This window comes from Schistocerca cancellata, chromosome 5 (assembly GCF_023864275.1).
Source record: "Schistocerca cancellata isolate TAMUIC-IGC-003103 chromosome 5, iqSchCanc2.1, whole genome shotgun sequence".
Lineage (NCBI taxonomy): Eukaryota > Metazoa > Arthropoda > Insecta > Orthoptera > Acrididae > Schistocerca > Schistocerca cancellata.
Genome location: NC_064630.1, coordinates 474644204 through 474665602, shown reverse-complemented (window position 1 = coordinate 474665602; position 21399 = coordinate 474644204). Strand labels below are relative to the sequence as shown.

General features: G+C 43.3%; 1 protein-coding gene across 1 annotated transcript in view; it reads left to right on the top strand.

Moving 5' to 3' along the window:
- Window positions 1-21399, top strand: part of LOC126188067 (proton-coupled amino acid transporter-like protein CG1139) — a 129348-nt gene that overhangs the window by 53095 nt on the left and 54854 nt on the right. The window contains exons 4-5 of the mRNA XM_049929512.1: window positions 2939-3013; window positions 16423-16695. Of these exons, the coding sequence (XP_049785469.1) occupies window positions 2939-3013; window positions 16423-16695 (348 nt within the window). The remainder of the gene's footprint in view (window positions 1-2938; window positions 3014-16422; window positions 16696-21399) is intronic.

Genomic DNA, 21399 nt, shown 5'->3' with positions numbered 1-21399 from the left:
TCGATATCGTGTTAATGTATGGCTATTGTGATCAAAATGCCCAACGGGCGTGTGCTATGTATGCTGCTCGGTATCCTGGACGACATATCCAAGTGTCCGGACCGTTCGCCGGATAATTCCGTTATTTAATGAAACAGGAAGTGTTCAGCCACATGGGAAACGTCAACCACGCCCTGCAACAAGTGATGATGCCCAAGTAGGTGTTTTAGCTCCTATCGCGGCTATTCCGCACATCAGCAGCAGACAAATTGCACGAGAATTAGGAATCTCAAAACGTCGGTGTTGAGAATGCTTCATCAACATCGATTGCACCCGTACCATATTTCTATGCACCAGGAATTGCATGGCGAAGACTTTGAACGTCGTGTACAGTTCTGCCACTGGGCACAAGAGAAATTACGGGACAATGACAGATTTTTTGCACGCTTTCTATTTAGCGACGAAGCGTCATTCACCAACAGCGGTAACGTAAACCGGCATAATATGCAGTAGTGGGCAACGGAAATTCCACGATGGCTGCGACAAGTGGAACATCAGAGACGATGGAGGGGTTAATGTATGGTGCGGAATTTGGGAGGAAGGATAATTGGCCTCCATGTTATCGGTGGCAATCTAAATGGTGCAATGTATGCTGATATCCTACGTAATGTTCTACCGATGTTACTACAAGATGTTGCACTGCATGACAGAATGGCGATGTACTTCCAACATGATGAATGTCCAGCACATAGCTCGCGTGCGGTTGAAGCGGTATTGAATAGCGTATTTCATGACAGGTGGATTGGTCGTGGAAGCACCATACCATGCATGGCCCGCACGTTCACCGGATATGACGTCCCCGGATTTCTTTCTGTGGGGAAAGTTGAAGGATATTTGCTATCGGATCCACCGACAACCCCTGACAACATGCGTCAGCGCATTGTCAATGTATGTGCGAACATTACGGAAGGCGAACTACTCGCTGTTGAGAGGAATGTCATGACATGTATTGCCAAATGCATTTAGGTTGACGGACATCATTTTGAGCATTTATTGCATTAATGTGGTATTTACAGGTAATCACAGCACGCGTTCTCAGGAATGATAAATTCACGAAGGTACATATAGCACATTGGAACAACGGAAATAAAATGTTCAAACGTACCTACGTTCTGTGTTTTAATTTAAAAAACCTACCTGTTACCAACTGTTCGTCTAAAATTGTGAGCCATATGTTTGTGACTATTATAGCGCCATGTATCACAAAGCGGATAAAGTGGTCCAACTAAAACATTCACCTTTCTTTACATACTACACGAATATTTAATAAAAAAATGGGGGTTCCTCTTTTTTTTAAAAAAAAACGTAGTTGAAATCCGTTTGACCTATGGCAGCGCCATCTAGCGGCCAACCATAGCGCCATCTGGTTTCCCCCTTCAAGCTAGAGAAGTTTTGTTCTTTGTAGTTTTTTCATTTGACGCTTATTTCGTGAGATGTTTGGCGCAGTCACGATCAATGGACCCCCCTGTATATATGGTGCACTACATTGGAAGATTTTTCACCTGTGTTAATAGTGACACATTACTGAAATTTACAAAAACAGACGCGGTTGAATACTCATAGCATCTCTTAGACTATCGTAAACAGTTGAGGCATCCAATAACGACTTAGTACGTTATACACTCACAACCATCGTTTGCTTAAGAGATCGTTTGCAACATATCTGGATGAGTAGGAATTTATACAAAGCTTTTAAACAATAAGCGAAGGACAACGCTATAGAAACTCTGACGTCTTGTCAAAAGCTTCTTACCACCTTACGAAGATGGTATATTTCAAGGATCTCATCGCTTTTTCACTCTCCGAAACTTAAATCTTTCGATAATAATTAACTAAATACGACAGGGCCTACACAGTCTCCTGTACGAGAACTGTGTTTGCGAGACCGTGCTCTGAGCATATATTCATTGTCATGCGAATACGTTATTGAAGGAACTGACACAAGCCAACAGTACACCTTGAACGAGTCGCACTGACAAACGAGACTTTCTTAACATTAGTGGCAGAGAGAAGATTCTTTAGAAAACGTTATCTTCGATACTTTAATCATGGCGGTAAAAACGTCCAGAATTTGGCACATAAAAAAGAATCATCATATTGCCAGTGTAAAGTGCTTCCATCTGGATCAACAAATGACTACCTAACTTCTTTAGAATGCACATTTCTACGGTTAATACTTGGCAACCATTTGGCAATGCGCTATATCTGATTTTGTCACCCAAATTATAATGTACAGGCTACGCTAATTTATCGTGCAGCGATTCATACTCCCCTCCCCACTTTTCCCTCCGCGGATATCACATCTTTCTCTCTCACACTCATCCTCTCGTATTTTTCACATGCAACTTTCTCTGCGTCTGGCGTGCCGTTCATCATTTCTTCGTCTTTCCTCATATTTCCAGTGCGTCCAACAGCTGTCACATGTTTCACATGATCATTTCCTGTAAAGTTCCCTCCTTGTCCCTTCGGCCTCATTTGATGGTCGTTCCCATGTCTCCCACCTTCTCACCCCATTACATAACTGTTCAGATGTTCACATATTTCCATATTTCACATTGTTCTTTACCTTTTTCATATCTTCAACCCATTCACCTCCACCTGTCGTGGCCTACTCCCCCCCCCCCCCCCCCCGCCTCTCTCTCTCTCTCTCTCTCTCTCTCTCTCTCTCTCTGACTCTCACTTTCTATATCACCGGCGGTTTCTGTCCCCATTAGCACAGGTCGAACTGAATCCCTTTCTCTAATAACCCCATCATTTATGGAACAGTAATCTCTATAAATGTTCTTCTTTTCTCTCTTTATATTGTCATCGGCCTTCGATGTTTTATTTTTGGTGTTTGAGAGCTACAATATTGACCAAATTATTTGACGCATTTCTAAGTCAGCTATTTATTTTGCAGCATCAGGCACAAGGTCAGTGCCTATTCCATCGAGTACGATCCCTACTTACGGCGTAACGTCGAACAGCCTATCTCGTAAGTACCTCTGACGCTTATGGTTTTTCTTTTTTTTCTACTTTTCAGCTGTGAAACAATTTTTTAATTTTATTTTAACATGATTTCATGCAAAACTGCATATATATTAAAAAAAGACATAAGTTTGAATTTCATTTGTTGTCATCTCACTGTGGGTAACTAATTGGATAGTGCGTTCAACGTGTATCATATTATCTTTTACAACTAAGTAAGCTGTGCGCTAAGTTTAGCCACCACTTTGAGTACCTAGTGCTGGTTGTGACGATGCGCGTTTGGGCCGCTTAAACATAGCAAAAATTTTGAGTCATGATGCTTGCAGTGCATAAAGAATGGTTCTCGTCTAGTCTCTTCCTTTAATAAAATAGCATATGCACTGGTGTGGAAAACTTAAGAACTGAAGTACCTTTCGTGTGATGTGTCATTGCCGTATAACACAGCTCGATGAAAATTGGACCGTACACAGAAAGAACTCATTCAGTATTGTATAGAAGGTAACGGAAAAACCCGCAATGAAGCGAACAGAAAAGACACTTTCATTCAAAGACAACAATTAAACTGGAGTCGCCTCGATTTATGGTGGTCCCCTGGACTTTAAAAAGGCGGCACATGGTTCTTCACGGATGTTCATCACGGATCAGCACATGTTCTGCAATGTGCTTTCATGGTGATCACAAGGTTGATAAGGAGTTCTTGCGGTACGGCGTTCTGTTCCTCCACCAGAGGGTCTGATAGCTGCTGGATGCTCGTTGGAGCATGTGAACGCCCTGCAATATGTTTCCCCAAAGCATCCCACACGTTTTAACCAAATCAGGACTGAATGCACCCCTGAAAAGACGCACGTGGGAAAGGAGTAAAGTTTCTCAATAACGTTGAAAGATTTGGAGGTCAGTAAACGCGTGCAACATCATGCCTCCTCACACAATTACACCTGGACCACCAAAACGATCATGTTCGTCAGTGCTCATTCTCGCATGGAGAAGTTGGGAACATGTAATGCGGAGGTTCTAGTCCTCCCTCGGGCATGGGTGTGTGTGTTTGTCCTTAGGATAATTTAGGTTAAGTAGTATGTAAGCTTAGGGACTGATGATTTTAGCAGTTAAGTCCATAAGATTTCACACATGCACAACATGTACTACATCCAGGAAAATTGTCGAAGATGATCGGTTTGGTAGTCCAAGTGCTATGTAGTGGTAAGGCGTAATGTCGCATGGGCGGAGTGCCCAGCATCTTCACCGGTCAACGTTGTTGTGACACTATACAGCTTCCACATGTACGTTCGTGACCCTCAATGAACAGCGCAGGCGGAGGAGGTCTTGGAATGAGAGGATACTCGGCGAATGGACTGACTTGTCCGTTCCTCTGACTTACACCCCATGGAGGGCGTGTGGGACTATACTTAGCATTTCTTTATACGTACGGTTCAGGGACCGATGACCTTTGAGTCTGATCCCTTCAACCCCCACAAACCAACCAACCATCTATGTACGGTTCAGTTTTCGTAGAGCTAGGTTCTTTGTCAGTGACACATCATGCGAAAGCTATGTTCGTCCTTAGGTTTTGCACGCCATATGTCAAAAAATATGCAGCCATTACTTTAGAATTTTTTTATACTTGTTTCATTCTGTGTGTTCTTTGCATTGTACTGAGTATTGTCTGATATTTATTTAATGTATTGTATATGTCATTTTGAAGTCGGCAGCTTACATGACAAACTGAGAAGTTGAAATGGGGAATTTGTTCTAAAACGTGACCATTTAGCAGTGTTTTGGAACGTAAATAGTCTTTTCCTTTAAAAACCATAACTCTCTTTCTGTTAGAAATATCAGAATTGTAGCCACTGTATATCTGAAGGAGAAAATGTACTGCGCTTTGAAGGTCGTCATCCCTCTTTTGTAAAATTTTTGTGTGCTAAAAGTCATCAGGCGTATTTTCCCTTGTGTTTCGTCACGTATTTGCAGTCCCGTTTTTGTACTGTGTAACTCGAGTCAGCTCAGAGAAATACTGGTCGTCACGTCTGTCACGCAAGACCCAGTCTCAACGGAAATCGCCGTTTTTTCCCCATTACAAACGAAATGAGATTTAAAGCGAATTTTTACACTGAAAACCCAATGACTGGTACACCTGCCTAATATCGTGCAGGGCCCCCGCGAGCATGCAGAAGTGCCGCAACACGATGTGGCATGGACCCGACTAATGTCTGAAGTAGTGCTGGAGGGAACTGACACCAGGAATCGTGTAGGGTTGTCCATATATCCGTAAGATTACGAGTAGGTGGAGATCGCTTCTGAACAGCACGTTGTAAGGCATCCCAGATATGCTCAATAATGCTCATGTCTGGGGAGTTTGGTGGCCAGCGGAAGTGTTTAAACTCAGAAGAGTGTTCTGGAGCCACTCTGTAGCAATTTGGGATGTTTCGGGTGTCGCATTGCCCTGCTGGAATTGCCCAATGCACAATACATATGAATGGATGCAGGTGATCAGACAGGATGCTTACGTACGTATCTTCTGTCAGAGTCGTATCTAGACGAATCAGGGGTCCTATATCACTCCAACTGCAAACGCTCCACACCTTTATACAGCCTCCACCAGCTTGAACTGTCCCCTGCTGACATGCAGGGTCTATGGATTCATGAGGTTGTCTCCCTATCCGTACAACCCCATCCGCTAGATCAATTTGACTCGTCCGACCAGGCAACGTGTTTCCAGTCATTACAAACAAGATCTGGAGACAAATATTTGGATGACTTCATACCGGGGAGATTCGTCGGGAAACTGGAAGAAGGACGAAGTTAGACGTGTGTACCCCAGGAGTTTGGTATTGCTCCAAGCATAGTTTCACGTGCATGCAGGAACGGCTTAAGGCCCAAGCGACACAACCCGCCGCTTAGGGCACGAAACTGAGAGAGGCACCAGAGGCGCCATACCTGAAAGGTGTGAATATACACTCAAGAGCCAAAGAAACTGGTACACCTGCCTAATATCGTGAAGTGGCCCCGTGAGCCGCAACACCACGTGGCATGGGTTCGACTAATGTCTGATGTAGTGCTGGAGGGAACTGACACCATGAATCATGCGGTTCTGTCCGTAAATCAGTAAGAGTACGAGGGAGTGGAGATCTCTTCCGAATAGCACGTTGCAAGGCATCCGAGATGTGCTCAATAATCTTCATGTCTGGGAAGTTTGGTGGCCGGCGGAAGTGTTTAAACTCAGAATAGTGTTCCTGGAGCCACTATGTAGCAATTCTGAATGCGTGGAGTGTCGCATTGTCCTGCTGGAACTGCCCAAGTCCGTTGGAATGTACAATGGACTTGAATGGATGTAGGATCAGGCCGCATGCTTACATACGTGCCAGCTGCCAGATTCGTATCTAGACGTATCAGGGGATCCGTATCACTCCAACTGCACACGCCCCACACCATTATAGAGCCTCCACCAGATTTAATTGTCCCCTGGTGACATGCAGGGCCTATGGATTCATGAGGTTGTCTCCGAATCCGTACAAGTCTATCCACTAGATCAATTTGAAATGAGACTCGTACGACCAGGCAACATGTTTCCAGTAATCAACAGTCCAATGTCAGTGTTGAGGGGCCCAGGCGTGGCGTAAAGCTTTGTGTCGTGCAGTCATGAACGGTGGACTTCGGCTCCGAAAGCCCATATCGATGATGTTTCGTTGAATGGTTCGCAAGGTGACACTTGTTGATGTCCCAGCATTGAAATCTGCAGCAATTTGCGGATGGGTTGACTTCTGTCACGTTGAACGATTCTCTTGAATCGTCGTTAGTTTCGTTCTTGCAGGATCTTTTTCCGGTCGCAGCGATGTCGGAGACTGGATGTTTTACCGAATTTCTGATATTCAGGGTACACTCGTGAAATGGTCGTACGGGAAAAGTCCCCACCTCATCGCTACCTCGGAGATGCTGTGTCCCATGGCTCGTACGCCTGTTACAACACCTCGTTCAAACTCACTTAAATCTTGATAAGCTGCCATTGTAGCAGCAGTAACCGATTTAACAACTGCGCCAGACACTTGTTGTCTTATATAGGCGTTGCCGACCGCAGCACCGTGTTCTGCCTACTTACATATCTCTGTATTTGAATAGGCATGCCTATATCAGTTTCCTTGGCTCTTCAGTGTATGTACCCATTCGATAGAGCGGTCCCAAATTAATCTAGTAGAGTATTTACTTTTAACGACATATAGTGAGACAGAAACAGCCAAGACCAGTACTCCATCAGCGACGGAGTAGCGCTGCGGTATAGTGGTAGCAGACGTCATGGGGCAGGGCGGCCATGAGACGGGGCAAGTTCTTCACATTTTACAGTACCTGCTAAGACATACCTCTAAAAAGAATATAGCGCTCGTATAATTTAGGACCGCTTCATGGAACGGGTACTCAAAATACCTGTTTAAAATGATTTTGTTTGCGACGGGACACAAATGGACGCACTCTGGCGACATTGCAAAATCGAATTTGCTAATATCTGCTGAAACAACAGAAAAAAATGTACCTGACTACTATTAGATGGGCCGCCCAGTATACGAATTTAGAGAGACAGAGAGTTGAAAGAAAAGTTCTTCTAATGATACGTCCGGAAGTCAACACCTGTGGGGATATGAGCCGTTAAAGATATGCAGTTCACAGCGTGCCTTTTTTTTTTTACAGATGAGGCAGAATTCACAAGAGATGGCGTAGTAAATTATCAAAATACGCACTTCAGGGCAGATACAAGTCCTAGAGGAATAATGGAAGTAAACTACAGAATCACTTCGGTATTATTGTGAGGGCATGAAGTATCGGTGACTAATTTAGAGGATCATACACTTCGCCAAACAGATTAACCGGTGCTGTCTGTCACCGATTTCTGCGCTATTAATTACCAGTACTATTGGAGAACGCTACTCTCTCATAAAGACGGCTGTGGCTTATGCACAACGGGGTGCCACCCCATTTTCTACGGATCTTGCGACACTGCCTCAGCGCAACGGTTCATGAGCGGTGGATTGGTCGAGGTAGTCCGGTAATATGGTCTATCCGTTCATCCGACTTGAATCCTTTGTATTTTTTTCCCAACGAAAATGAAAACTAGAGGCTCAGTTATTCACGGAAGACCTGTTTTCACTGTTTTAAACCTCATACCTTCTGAAACACTTAAACCTTTTAGGATGGAAATGGTGTCACAATTAGTGTCTTGTTGCCTACAGCATGCAACCTGCATTATGGTACCGTTTGCGTTATTTAAAGTCTTAGTATTCCGGAAGGTATAAAGTGTAGAGCAGTGAAACCAAGTCAGACATCACTAAATGTACCTCTAGTTTTCATTTTGGTAGAAAAAAACAGGTGCCATTAAAACAATGTAAATCTGTGTTGAGGGTGATGGTTGCTTACTTGTAGCGATTGTGAATACCTGATCATTATGTGAGCTCCTGACATAGGCTCACCTATTTCCAATTACATTTTTTACATTTTGTTTTATTTCGAAAATGTGGCAAGTTTGCTACGACACCCTAGATATATATAGAGGGTGTAAGTGCAGATATTTTTATTATTGACTGAGGTCAGTTTACTGAACAACATCAGTATTTATGTTACTTGCAGACTAATAATTTTAGCTAATAGGAGGAGTATGTTTTACGTTGGTTAGTACCTCCGAGTCTTCAAGTACATGTGACAAGAGGAATCATTAATGCTTATTTTCCCATGGGCAGCTGCTCGGTCGTTGAAGTAGGGACGCGTGGACGCAAAGTGGTCAGTCTATACTGACAGGTGTAGTCAACTTAGTGGTGCAGTTACGACCATACACGATACATCAGGTAGCAATTTATGTGACGTGTTTGCTAGGAAAACTGTTAGACACACAAAAAAAACAGCACATTGAAGTGGTTACGTATTAAGATATATACAGGCTGAAGCGAAATTCGCGCACTCGGGCTTCGCAGCGCGACTCCTCACGTACCAGTGATAAAAAAATGTCTGTCTCAAAATTTCGTCCTGTGAATACATCCGGAAGAAAAAGGACGTTAAAGAGTGGCAATCTGGCAACACTGTAACCACAGGTATGGGAACCATCTCTGTCAGCAGCTAGGAATTGTAACGTACAGTTGCTGTAGTGGATAGAGTTTTAAGTTGGCATGAAGGAGGTCAATGGTTCTATCCTGTGTTAAGTCCTACGTTTTTTTTTTATTTGGTAAAATTTCCAGGTGGTACGGTATCTGGCATCTTAATCGTCAACAGCGTCTGCACTGAGTTCTCTAGAAAACATTTGCACGTACATACTACAATAGTGAATTTATTCGCACCCATTCATCTACTAGATGCGAAACCTATTTTCTTTGTAATCTCCTCTAACGGTCCCATAGATTACTACCAACTATTATTTTTTCCTCGTTCAGGCCCATTACTTTTCCTTAGGGCCTTACGTTACCAGTAGGACTAGCAACGCGCTTTGCGAATAATATCGAAACTCGGTTACTGTTGGTATGTGTTATCACCATCGTCCCATTAATTATGCCTTTCGACATTGAGCCTGGTAACTGCATGCTGTTTAGTACGTATCTTAATGCATTATTATTATTATTATTATTATTATTATTATTATTACTGTGGACACAGCTTTGCTGTGAAAGGTCCAGAGCTGTATGATAGGTTGCGCCTTGTAGAGCATCTATTATTCTGAGGAGAACATAATCTGTTATGAAGGTCATGAGGTCATTAATATGGACATTATTATTGTCACTGGTTGCTAATGCGCGACATCTGAGCGCTCATATTGCTTGTAATATAAATGACAAGCAGATGTTGTGTTATTGTACTGTGCTACCATCTTTAGCATCTCGAAATTGGGATTGTATTTATACTTATTCTGTCCCATGACAGATCGTTTGTTTCAACTGTCTATTTATTATTTGTCTAACCACGCATTTGTTATGTTCAGCGTTACAAAACGTTGCAAATTTAGGATACATGTGACCTAAAAAATGGTGTATCTTACTTTATGAAATGTCAGAATGAAATTAGCACATAAAAAATATGCGCCACTCCCCAGGATTGACCCCTCGACCACCTGCATTCTAACCCAAAACCCTCTCCACTGCACCACCTATAAAAAAAGCAAATAACATGTGCGGATTGAGGTAGTTATCATACATGTGATTACAGTGTTGCCAGATTGCCACTCTTTAACGTCCTTTTTTGCCGGAAGTACTCGCCGGACGAAATTTTGTGGCAGACATTTTTTTTATGTGAGGAGTAGCGCTGCGAAGCCCGAGTGCGCGAATTTCGCTTCACCCTATATATATATATATATATATATATATATATATATATATATATATATATATATATATATATATATATATATATATAAGAACGAAAAGGGGGAAACCAGATGGCGCTGCGGTTGCTCCCGCTAGATGGCGCTGCCACAGGTCAAACGTAAATCAACTGCATTTTTAAAAATAGGAACCCCTATTATTTATTACATATTCGTGTAGTACGTAAAGAAATATGAATGTTTTAGTTGGACCACTTTTTTCGCTTTGTGATAGATGGAGCTGTAATAGTCACAAATGTATAAGTACGTGGTATCACGTAACATTCCGCCAGTGCGGACAGTATTTGCTTCCTAATACTTTACCCGTGTTAAAATGGACCGTTTACCAACTGCGGAAAAGGTCGATATCGTGTTGATGTATGGCTATTGTGATCAAAATGCCCAACGGGATTGTGCTATGTATGCTGCTCGGTGTCCTGGACGACATCATCCAAGTGTCCGGACCGTTCGCCGGATAGTTACGTTATTTAAGGAAACAGAAAGTGTTCAGCCAAATGTGAAACGTCAACCACGACCTGCAACAAATGATGATGCCCAAGTAGGTGTTTTAGCTGCTGTCGCGGCTAATATGCACATCAGTAGCAGACAAACTGCGCGAGAATCGGGAATCTCAATAACGTTGGTGTTGAGAATGCTACGTCAACATCGATTGCACTCGTACCATATTTCTATGCACCAGGAATTGCATGGTGACGAGTTTGAACGTCGTGTACAGTTCTGCCACTGGGCACAAAAGAAATTACGGGGCGATGACAGGTTTTTTGCACGCGTTCTATTTAGCGACGAAGCGTCATTCACCAACAGCGGTAACGTAAACCGGCATAATATGCACTATTGGGCAACGGAAATTCCACGATGGCTGCGACAAGTCGAACATCAGCGACCTTGGCGGATTAATGTATGGTGCGGCATTATCGGATGAAGCATAATTGAATCCCAATTTATCGATGGCAATTTAAATGGTGCAATGTATGCTGATTTCCTACGTAATGTTCTACCGATGTTACTACAAGATGTTGCACTGCATGACAGAATGTCGATGTACTTCCAACATGATGGATGTCGGGCACATAGCCGCGTGCGGTTGAAGCGGTATTGAATAGCATATTTCATGACAGGTGGATTGGTCGTCGAGGCACCATGGCCCGCACGTTCCCCGGATCTGACGTCCCCGGATTTCTTTCTGTGGGGAAAGTTGAAGGATATTTGCTATCGTGATCCACCGACAGCGCCTAACAAAATGCGTCAGCGCATTGTCAATGATGTGCGAACATTGCGGAAGGCAACCTACTCGCTGTTCAGAGGAATGTCGTAACACGTATAGCCAAATGCATTGAGGCTGACGGACATCATTTTGAGCATTTATTACATTAATACGGTATTTACAGGTAATCACGCAGTAACAACATGGGTTCTCAGAAATGTTAAGTTCAAAAAGGCACATGTATCACATTGGAACAACCAAAATAAAATGTTGAAACGTACCTACGTTCTGTATTTTAATGTAAAAACCTACCTGTTACCAACTGTTCGTCTAAAATTGTGAGCCATCTATCTACATCTACATCAATACTCCGCAAGCCACCTGACGGTGTGTGGCGGAGGGTATTTGTTTGTGACTATTACAGCGGCATCTATCACAAAGACAAAAAGTGGTCCCAATAAAACATTCATATTTCTTTACGTACTACACGAATATGTAATAAAAATGGGGGTTCCTATTTAAAAAGAACGCAGTTGATATCCGTGATGGCAGCGCCATCTAGCGTGCCAACCATAGCGCCATCTGGTTTCCCCCTTCAAGTTAGACACGTTTCATTCTTTGTAGTTTTTTCGTTTGACGCTTATTTCGTGAGATATTTGGCCCAGTCACGATCAATGGACCACCGTATATATATATATATATATATATATATATATATATATATATATATATATATATATATAATAATAATAAAATGGAGAAAACGACAGACTGGACACAACTTTCAGGAAGAATCCGAGAGATCATGAAACTAGCACAAGCACAACGCACGAGGAAACACCGTTGGTGGAACCACACATGTGACCAAGCTGTTGACCAACGAATCAGTGCACGGAAAAAAATTATTAGCCATAAATCCCAAGAGAATTGGATGAAATTCCTGAAAACATAGAAACAATCAAGGAAAATGATTCGCAGTGAAAAACGACAGTACGATAAAAGGCAACTGACGGAGATCGAATCGGATTTCACGAAGAACAATACAAGAAACTTCTTCAGAACGTTCAGAGAAAATATAACTGGATATCAACCATCCAACTTATGCTTCATATGTCCGGATGGAACTCTTGAAACCAATACCAAAAACAATTATGACATTCTGGCAAAGTACTTTGAAAAACTCCTCAACACGGACCCTCCCATGGAAGTCATTATGACAGAAACGAGCACGTACAATCCAGATAGTGAACCTCCAACTCTAGAAGAAGTTAAAGAAATAATCAAGTCACTCAAGAATCGTAGAGCACCAGGAGGAGACGATATCATTGCGGAAATCTGGAAGTTACAAGACCCAGAACTCACCAAAGACATTCACAGGATCTTGGAAGATATCTGGAAGACCATGAAAATTCCGGACGACTGGAAACTGCCCTGATACACCCACTACACAAAAAAGGTGACAAGACTGATCCGAACAACTGCAGAGGAATATCCCTACTGCTGGTCACATACAAGATACTCCCTAAAGCTTTACTAAACAGACTAGAATGCCAGACCGACCACTTGATTGGGGAATACCAAGCAGGCTTCCGTAAAGGGCGGTCTTGTGCGGAACAAATTTGGAACCTGAAAATGATTTTACAACACAAACAGAACCTGATCATTACCTTTGTCGACTTCAAAAAGGCGTACGACTCTATCGACCGGAAAACCCTCTTCAAAATTCTTGCAGAATGCAAAGTAGACAACAAAACACGGACTATCATAGAGCGAACCTTGACCAACACGATCTCCAAAGTAAAGTTCTGTGGGGAACTATCAGAGCCAACACGGACTATCATAGAGCGAACCTTGACCAACACGATCTCCAAAGTAAAGTTCTGTGGGGAACTATCAGAGCCCTTTGAAATTCGTACAGGTGTCTGACAAGGCGATGGCGTCTCACCTCTCCTTTTCAATCTAGTGTTAGATAAGGTAATAAAAGAATGGGAAACATCGCAACAGGGGATAACCCTAGGAAACCTACAGATTAAATGCCTGGCTTTTGCAGACGATTTGACGATTGTCACGAAAGGTATAAACGAAACAAAAGACGCTATTGAAAAACTACACGAAATTGCTTCCAAAACTGGACTATAGATCTCTTACGAAAAGACACTGTTTATGAGCACAAAGAAACTCTCATATCTGAACAGAAGGTACGGCACGATTTACAAAACGGCGAACTTCAAATACCTTGGTGAAACACTACAAATGAGTGGATATAAGACAGACTAAAACGAAGAAAGAAAACCAAAGCTGAAAAAGGCATACAAAGTAGTGTGGAATCATTACAACAAGAAGTCTATCTCACAAAAAGCCAAATTACTCCACTACGACACGGAGGTGCTTGCCGAGGCACTATATGCACCAGAGACCACACTAATCCTAGGGCATACACGTATCAGACAACTAGAAAAAGTAGAACAGAAAATACTTAGGAAAATATTTGGCGCAACTAACAACAATGGAATATGGATCAAGAAACCTACAGAGGAACTATACAAATATACGGAGACAATCACAGAAAAGATTACAAAACGCAGACTACAATTCTATGGACACCTATACAGAATGCCATCATACAGACTGACCAAACAGATCTTTGACTGGGTAACCACTAGAAACAACAAATGGGTGGCAGAGGTAAAAAACGACCTGAGCCAACTAAACATAACAGCAGACACAATAAACGACAGAATAAAATTCAGAATCATCATTAAGAAAAGCAAACTACATGAGGTAAACTGTGACAAACCAATAGGCGTGAAATGGACCGAAGAACGCAAGCAAGATCACAGCCGGAAGATGAAAGAAATATGGGTAACCAAAAAGGCAATCAAGATGAGGCCCAAGACACGAAGCCGACAAGTAGCATGGACAGAGGACCGGAAACAGAAACACGGCGAGCGAATGAGGGAAGTTTGGGCAGCAAGGAAGGCAGCAAAAGGAATTGCCCACGTAGTTTAGTCCAACTGCGCTCTTTAAAGGCAAAATACCAATGTGTATAAGTGCAGTTAGTTTTTCATGTGGTACATTAATATGGACACACATCAGTGTGTAGGTTCTTTTTTCTCTATATCTACACTACTGGCCATTAAAATTGCTACACCACGATGTTGACGTGCTACAGGCGCGAAATTTAACCGACAGGAAGAAGATGATGTGATATGCAAATCATTAGCTTTCAAGAGCATTCACAAAAGGTTGGCACCGGTGGCGACAGCTACAACGTTCTGACGTGAGGGAAGTTTCCAACCGATTTCTCATACACAAACAGCAGTTGACCGGCGTTGCCTGGTGAAACGTTGTCGTAATGCCTCGTGTAAGGAGGAGAAATGTGTAGCATCACGTTTCCGACTTTGATAAACGTCGGATTGTAGCCTATCGCGATTGCGGTTTATCGTATCGCGACATTGCTGCTCTCGTTGGTCGAGGTTCAATGACTGTTAGCAGAATATGGAATCGGTGGGTTCAGGAGGGTAATACGGAACGCCGTGATGGATCCCAACGGCCTCGTATCACTAGCAGTCGAGTTGACAGGCATCTTATACCCATGGCTGTAACGGTTCCTGCAGCCACGTCTCGATCCCTAAGTCAACAGATGGGGACGTTTGCAAGACAACAACCATCTGCATGAACAGTTCGACGACGTTTGCAGCAGCATGGACTATCAGCTTGGAGACCATGGCTGTGGTTACACTTGACGCTGCATCACAGACAGGAGCGCCTGCGATGTTGTACTCAACGACGAACCTGGGTGCACGAATGGCAAAACGTCATTTTTTCGTATGAGTCCAGGTTCTTTTTACAGCATCATGATGGTCGCATCCCTGTTTGGCGATATCGCTGTGAACGCACATTGGAAGCGTCTATTCGTCATCGCCATACTGGCGTATCACCCGGCGTTATGGTATGGGGTGCCATTGGTTACACGTCTCGGTCACCTCTTGTTCGCATTGACGGCACTTTGAACAGTGGACGTTACATTTGAGATGTGTTACGACCCGTAGCTCTACCCTTCATTCGATCCCTGCGAAACCCTACATTTGAGCAGGGTAATGCACGACCGCATGTTGCAGGTCCTGTACGGTCCTCTCTGGATACAGAAAATGTTCGGCTGCTGCCTTGGCCAGCACATTCTCCAGATATCTCACCAAAAAACGTCTGTTCAATGGTGGCCAAGCAACTGGCTCGTCACAATACGCCAGTCACTACTCTTGATGAACTGTGGTATCGTGTTGAAGCTGCATGGGCAGCTGTACCTATACACGCCATCCAAGCTCTGTTGGACTCTATGCCCAGGCGTATCAAGGCCGTTATTACGGCCAGAGGTGGTTGTTCTGGGTACTGATTTCTCATAATCTATGCACTCAAATTGCGTGAAAATGTAATCACATGTCAGTTCTAGTATAATATATTTGTCCAATGAATACCCATTTATCATCTGCATTTCTTCTTGGTGTAGCAATTTTAATGGCCAGTAGTGTAACAGTCTTCCCGCAAACACGTCACACAATTTGATGTTTTCTGCTTGATCGTAACTGCACCACTAAATGGACTACCCTTCTCAATACAGTGTCCAAGTGTCCACACATCAACATCTGACTTGCTGCTCAGGGGAAAATAAACATTAATGGCTTGGTCTCGGGAAATATACTTGGAGGAACTATCAAATCTAAAAAACATAGCAGCTCTAATTATTATTAGTTTACAAATGACATAAATTCTGACGTAATGTTGTTCAGTACAGCGTCCTCAGTCGCCAATAGAAATATCTGTACTTATACCCGTCACATACAACTATTTTTGAATCTTGATATCTTTGCAGGTACTTGGCGGCACTGGTGCACATGTTCAAAGGCAGCTTAGGCACGGGCATCATGGCGGTGCCGAACGCCTTCATGCACTCTGGGTACATCATGGGCGTGATCGGCACGCTTTTTGTCGGCGTGTTGTGCACCTACTCGATGCACATGCTGGTGCGGGCGCGTTACGAGCTGAGCAAGCGGCGTCGCGAGCCGAGCCTCACCTACCAGGAGACGGCCGTGGCGGCGCTGGAGGACGGGCCGCGCTGTCTGCGGCCCATGGCGTCCTACGCCGGGTAAGCCGTCCCATTTCACTGTATGGTCGTTCGTCAAGTACGTGAGATATTTTGCGTCAGCTTGCTGTAACATAAATGGCGCCCAATAATCACCATACTCGCTTCACCTTTCAAATTTACAAAATGTATGCCGAAGGATGTAGGTTGCAGTAAGTACTGGGAGATGAAGAAGCTTGCACAGGATAGAGTAGCATGGAGAGCTGCATCAAACCAGTCTCAGGACTGAAGACCACAACAACAACAACATGCCACTCTCGGAAGCAGGGACAGGAATAAATTGCTATATTTTAGCCCAAATTTTGTGTTATTTTTTCCAAAATTCGTTGTTATTTTTGCCAAATTACTTGTTATTTTTGGCATATTACTTATAATTTTTTTTCCATTTAGTAGTGTTTTATCACGTGAGGGATCACTTTTTTGTCAAAGTGGACCCTGTTGCTTTTCCAATCCTGACAAATTTTGGCAGAGTCGATGTTGTATTTTTGCCGAATTCGTGACATATTCACCTTTTATTTGTACCAAACTCGTTATTATTTCTTGCCAGTTGCGTTGTATTTTTTTCCGAGTTTAGTGTTATTCGTTGCCAAACTCGGTGTTATTTTCCTGCCAAATTCTATGTAATTTTTGTGCCAATTTGTGAGTTATATTTTGCCAAATTCTGTGTTATTTTTTGACAAATTCGATGTTAATTTTTATCGATTTTGGTGTTTTTTTTCAGTCTCGAATCTCGGTGTTTCTTTTTTTGCCCAATTCGGAGGATTTCGTGTCGTATTTGTGTTATTTTTTGAAAAATTTGTTGCTATCTTTGAGAAATTCCCTGTTTTTGTCAAAATTGCTGTTATTTTTTGCCATTTCTGGTGCTATTTTCGTGATCTCATCAAAATTAGACGTGGGAAAATACATGTCATTTTAAAATTTTACATGAACCTCGGCGATGAGGACATTAGGAGTCAAAATGCAGTTTTAACATTTGATAACTATTAGTTACGTATATTATTAGTCTGCTGTTTTGAGATTTATAAAATTTTTGTACGAAAAATTACAACTTCGCGATATCTCATAAAAATAGCCGATTTTCTGTTATTTCGCTAAAAACCTCTAATTTCGTGTTATTTTTCGCGTTATCGTTATCGCGAAATTTTCCTGTCTGTAGCAGTGGGACATCTTCTGCAGCGTATGCAGGGTAATTTTTTTGACAGGGGTGATTAGAATACACTCTTTGAAATTTTGAAATTAGTAGAGATAAAGTACAGAGCGTGAAGGGTTATCTACAACTTAAGGAGAAAATTGCATGCAGTTAAAAGAGTCGAAGGGTATGAGAGGGAAGCAGTGGTTGATAAGGGAGTGAGACAGGCTTGTATGACATTTGTTATTCAGTACAGAAATTGGGAAAAGTAATTGGAATTCAGAGAGAAAGAATTAACAATTTGTGTTTTTAAGAAGACGTTATATTTCTGTTATAGATGAAAAAGGATTCTGAAGAGCAGTTGAACGGAAAGAGAAGTGTTTTTAAGTTACAAGATAAGCAGCAACGAAATTTAAACAAGACTGCATAATAAAAGCGGATGACGCGCTAGGAACTGGATAAGGAAATGAGACACAAAAAAGCAGTAGATGTGTTTTGCTATTTTAGCAGCAAAATACACTGCCTGACGAACAAAGTGAAGCACCTAGACGACATGGTCGCATGTGAATGTAACTTCATACGCGAACACTCCACCGGTGACTATTTCAATCATCAGAGTTACAGTACTCTGTGATAGGTAGAACAGCCACCAGAGTGCATTATTGTTGTTCGTGTTTAGTGCTGCTACTATGTAAGGTAGTGTACGTAAAGCACACGAACAGCGCCATTTATTGATGACTATGAAGGACACGGAGATGCGCCTTATTCGTCTCTTACGGCATACTTGTCACAAAGCGGTATCAGCGCCTCACAGAGTTGGAAATTGACATGCGCCACCGGTTGTCTGGGTGATCGAATCGTGCAATATCTAGATTTGTGGGGCATCTTTTTCTTTACAGATAAAAACTCTGTCACATAATGACGTGACATGACAGGGAACGAACCCGTCAGAGCTGCTCGTCTGACCGTGACAAGAGAGGACAGCCGTATTTTTTTTCTTTATTGTTATTTTAACACCTTACAAAAGATAGTGGCCTATCTACGCCACTCTTCAGCCACAGAAAAACAGACAGTAAATATGGAGACAGAAAAACAGACATACATGGATGGTAAAAACATAAGAAATGACATGAAGGCGTTTGCGGAAGGCACTGGTTATACAAATAAGTCCAGTAGTGCACACAAACGTAGACAAACAGTTTCACACGCGAACGACGGAGCACACTGAAGAGGAACACTGATGCACTGATGAAGAGAACACTGTAGCACATTGGTGATGATCCTCGGCGCACTGAACACACTGAGGAGATGGGAGGGGGGGGGGGGCGGGGGCTGCCACTGGGTGGAGATGGGCAGGGGGGAAGGAGAGGGGGAAGAAGCCAATGGGAGAAAGGAAGTGTGTGGGGAAAGGAGAGGGCAGGGTCAGGTGTGAAAGCTTGGGGGGGGGGGAAGTGGGAGAACTGGCAGAGAGTAGGGGAGAGGGAGAGAGGAAGTGGGAAGGCGAGAGGGAGCCCTGGAGGAAAAGGGAGTATTAGATCTGATAGAAGGTGTATATGGAAGGAACGAGGACATCATCAGGAAGGGGGAGTTGGTGGATGCCTCCTCAGGCAAGGGTGTGGAGAGTGTGAAGATGGAGAGCAGGTGGGACGCAAGTGTAGAGGCGCAGCTGCGGTGTGGGATGGGAGAGGATGGGAGAGACAAGCGGTTGGGAAGGATAAGCTTGTGTGAGGTGTAAAGGATCCGTATCCATTCGAGGAAAAGGAGGAGGTGCAGGAAAGGAATCAGGTTGTAAAGGATCCGCATGGGGGACAGGAGACAGATGCGATAGGCGAGGCAGAGCGCATAGCGTTCAAGGATTTTAAGGGACTTATAGTAGGCAGGAGGGGCGGATATCCAGGTGGGGTGGGTACCGTATTGTACACCAATCACATTTTAACCCTTCACATTTGCGCCTGTCATCCGAGATCAAATAATGGACACCGTGCAACATTCTGTGTCATGCCGCAGCATTGGTCAGAGACTAGCAGCAGCCGGAGGGAACTAGCGACCCATGGGTAAGCTGCCATTAACACCGCAATGTTTGGAGTAGTGCTATGACTGGGAAGCATGAACTGCTGATCAGTGGCACCTCACTGTGTACAGCGATGAATCACAGTACTGCACTACCCTGAATGACCATTGGTGGCATCGGATGAGGTGGCATGATGGTTAACACACTGGGCTCGCATTCAGGAGGAGATGGTTCAATACTGATTTAGGTTTTCCGTGATTTTCCTAAATCACTTTAGGTAAATACCGAGATGGTTCGTTTGAAAGGGCACGGCCGACTTCCCCATCGTTCCCTAATCCCATGGGACCGATGATCTTGCTGTTTGGTTCCCACCCCCAAACCAAAGAACCAACCAACCATCGTTGGTGAGTATGGCGGTGACCTGGTGACAGGTCCCACTGTTGTAGTGCTTTGGAGGGGCACAACAGGCCTGGCGTCAGGGTGTAGGGAGCCATCGGTTGTGACTTCAGGTAACGGTCAATGGTGACTGAGACAACTCTGATGGTGTACATGTACGTCACGAAAATCCTGCGTCCCCATCTCTTAGCTCTAGTGCGACAGTATCGTCGTGCCATTTTTCAACAGGACAGTGCTCATCCACATAAGACATGTTGAGACGCCTTGCTAAACCCGCAGGACAGAACATGTAGCTTACTTTGTGGAAAGGGGCCAAAATAAGTGGCTGTCAGTTACACCCGAACATACAACCTTTCATTTGATCAAACATTACAAACGCCAAGAAAAATTTTAAAAAAACAGAGCTTTAATTTAGGAACTTAATTAGCGGCTGAATGCGCCATACAATCTCATGCCTTAAGGGAGAGACTGCTGTAATTTAGAAACGGCTGAAAGCCAATAACTTAAACCTCAACCAAAATCAGAAATTTAAAAGGCACAGCCTTATCTTAAAACAATTCCTTAATTAGGCTGAAGGCCCAAAGAATCTGACACTTAAATTCAAAATCGGCTGAAGGCCCAACACTTAAGACTCAATAACATTAATTTTAAAAATTCCGAAGGCTTTACATAGAACAGTTCTTAAATTAGGGTAACGGCCCAAACCATCAGACACCTTAAGGGCAAAACAACCTTAATCTAAATATTGGCTAGAAGCCATACAAGTACAAACAACAAGAACAAACAAGAAAAGGGAGTACACCCAAGGGCGCTCAGAAGTTGCGAGGGTCGGCCTGGAATTCAAACACTAAGTCTTGCTTAGGTGAGACAGGCAGTCGATCCAACGGCAACCCAACCGACAGACAGTCAACGGACCAAGCGACAGGATAACTTCTGCTCCACCCAACCAGCACACAACAGGGAGTTCAATGGAACAACGGAGAAGGTATTGGCACCCACAACGAATTACACATTCCACTGTCAAACTACACGCCATGCTGGACAGCCACAACACGACAAGGAAAATACACTGCCTGAATTTATGTCAACGGCCAGGGCAAGTAACCGGAACATTAACGGCCATAAGGCAGAAGATTCTGCTGGAGCACTTCAATTCAGAATAATCAAGTTA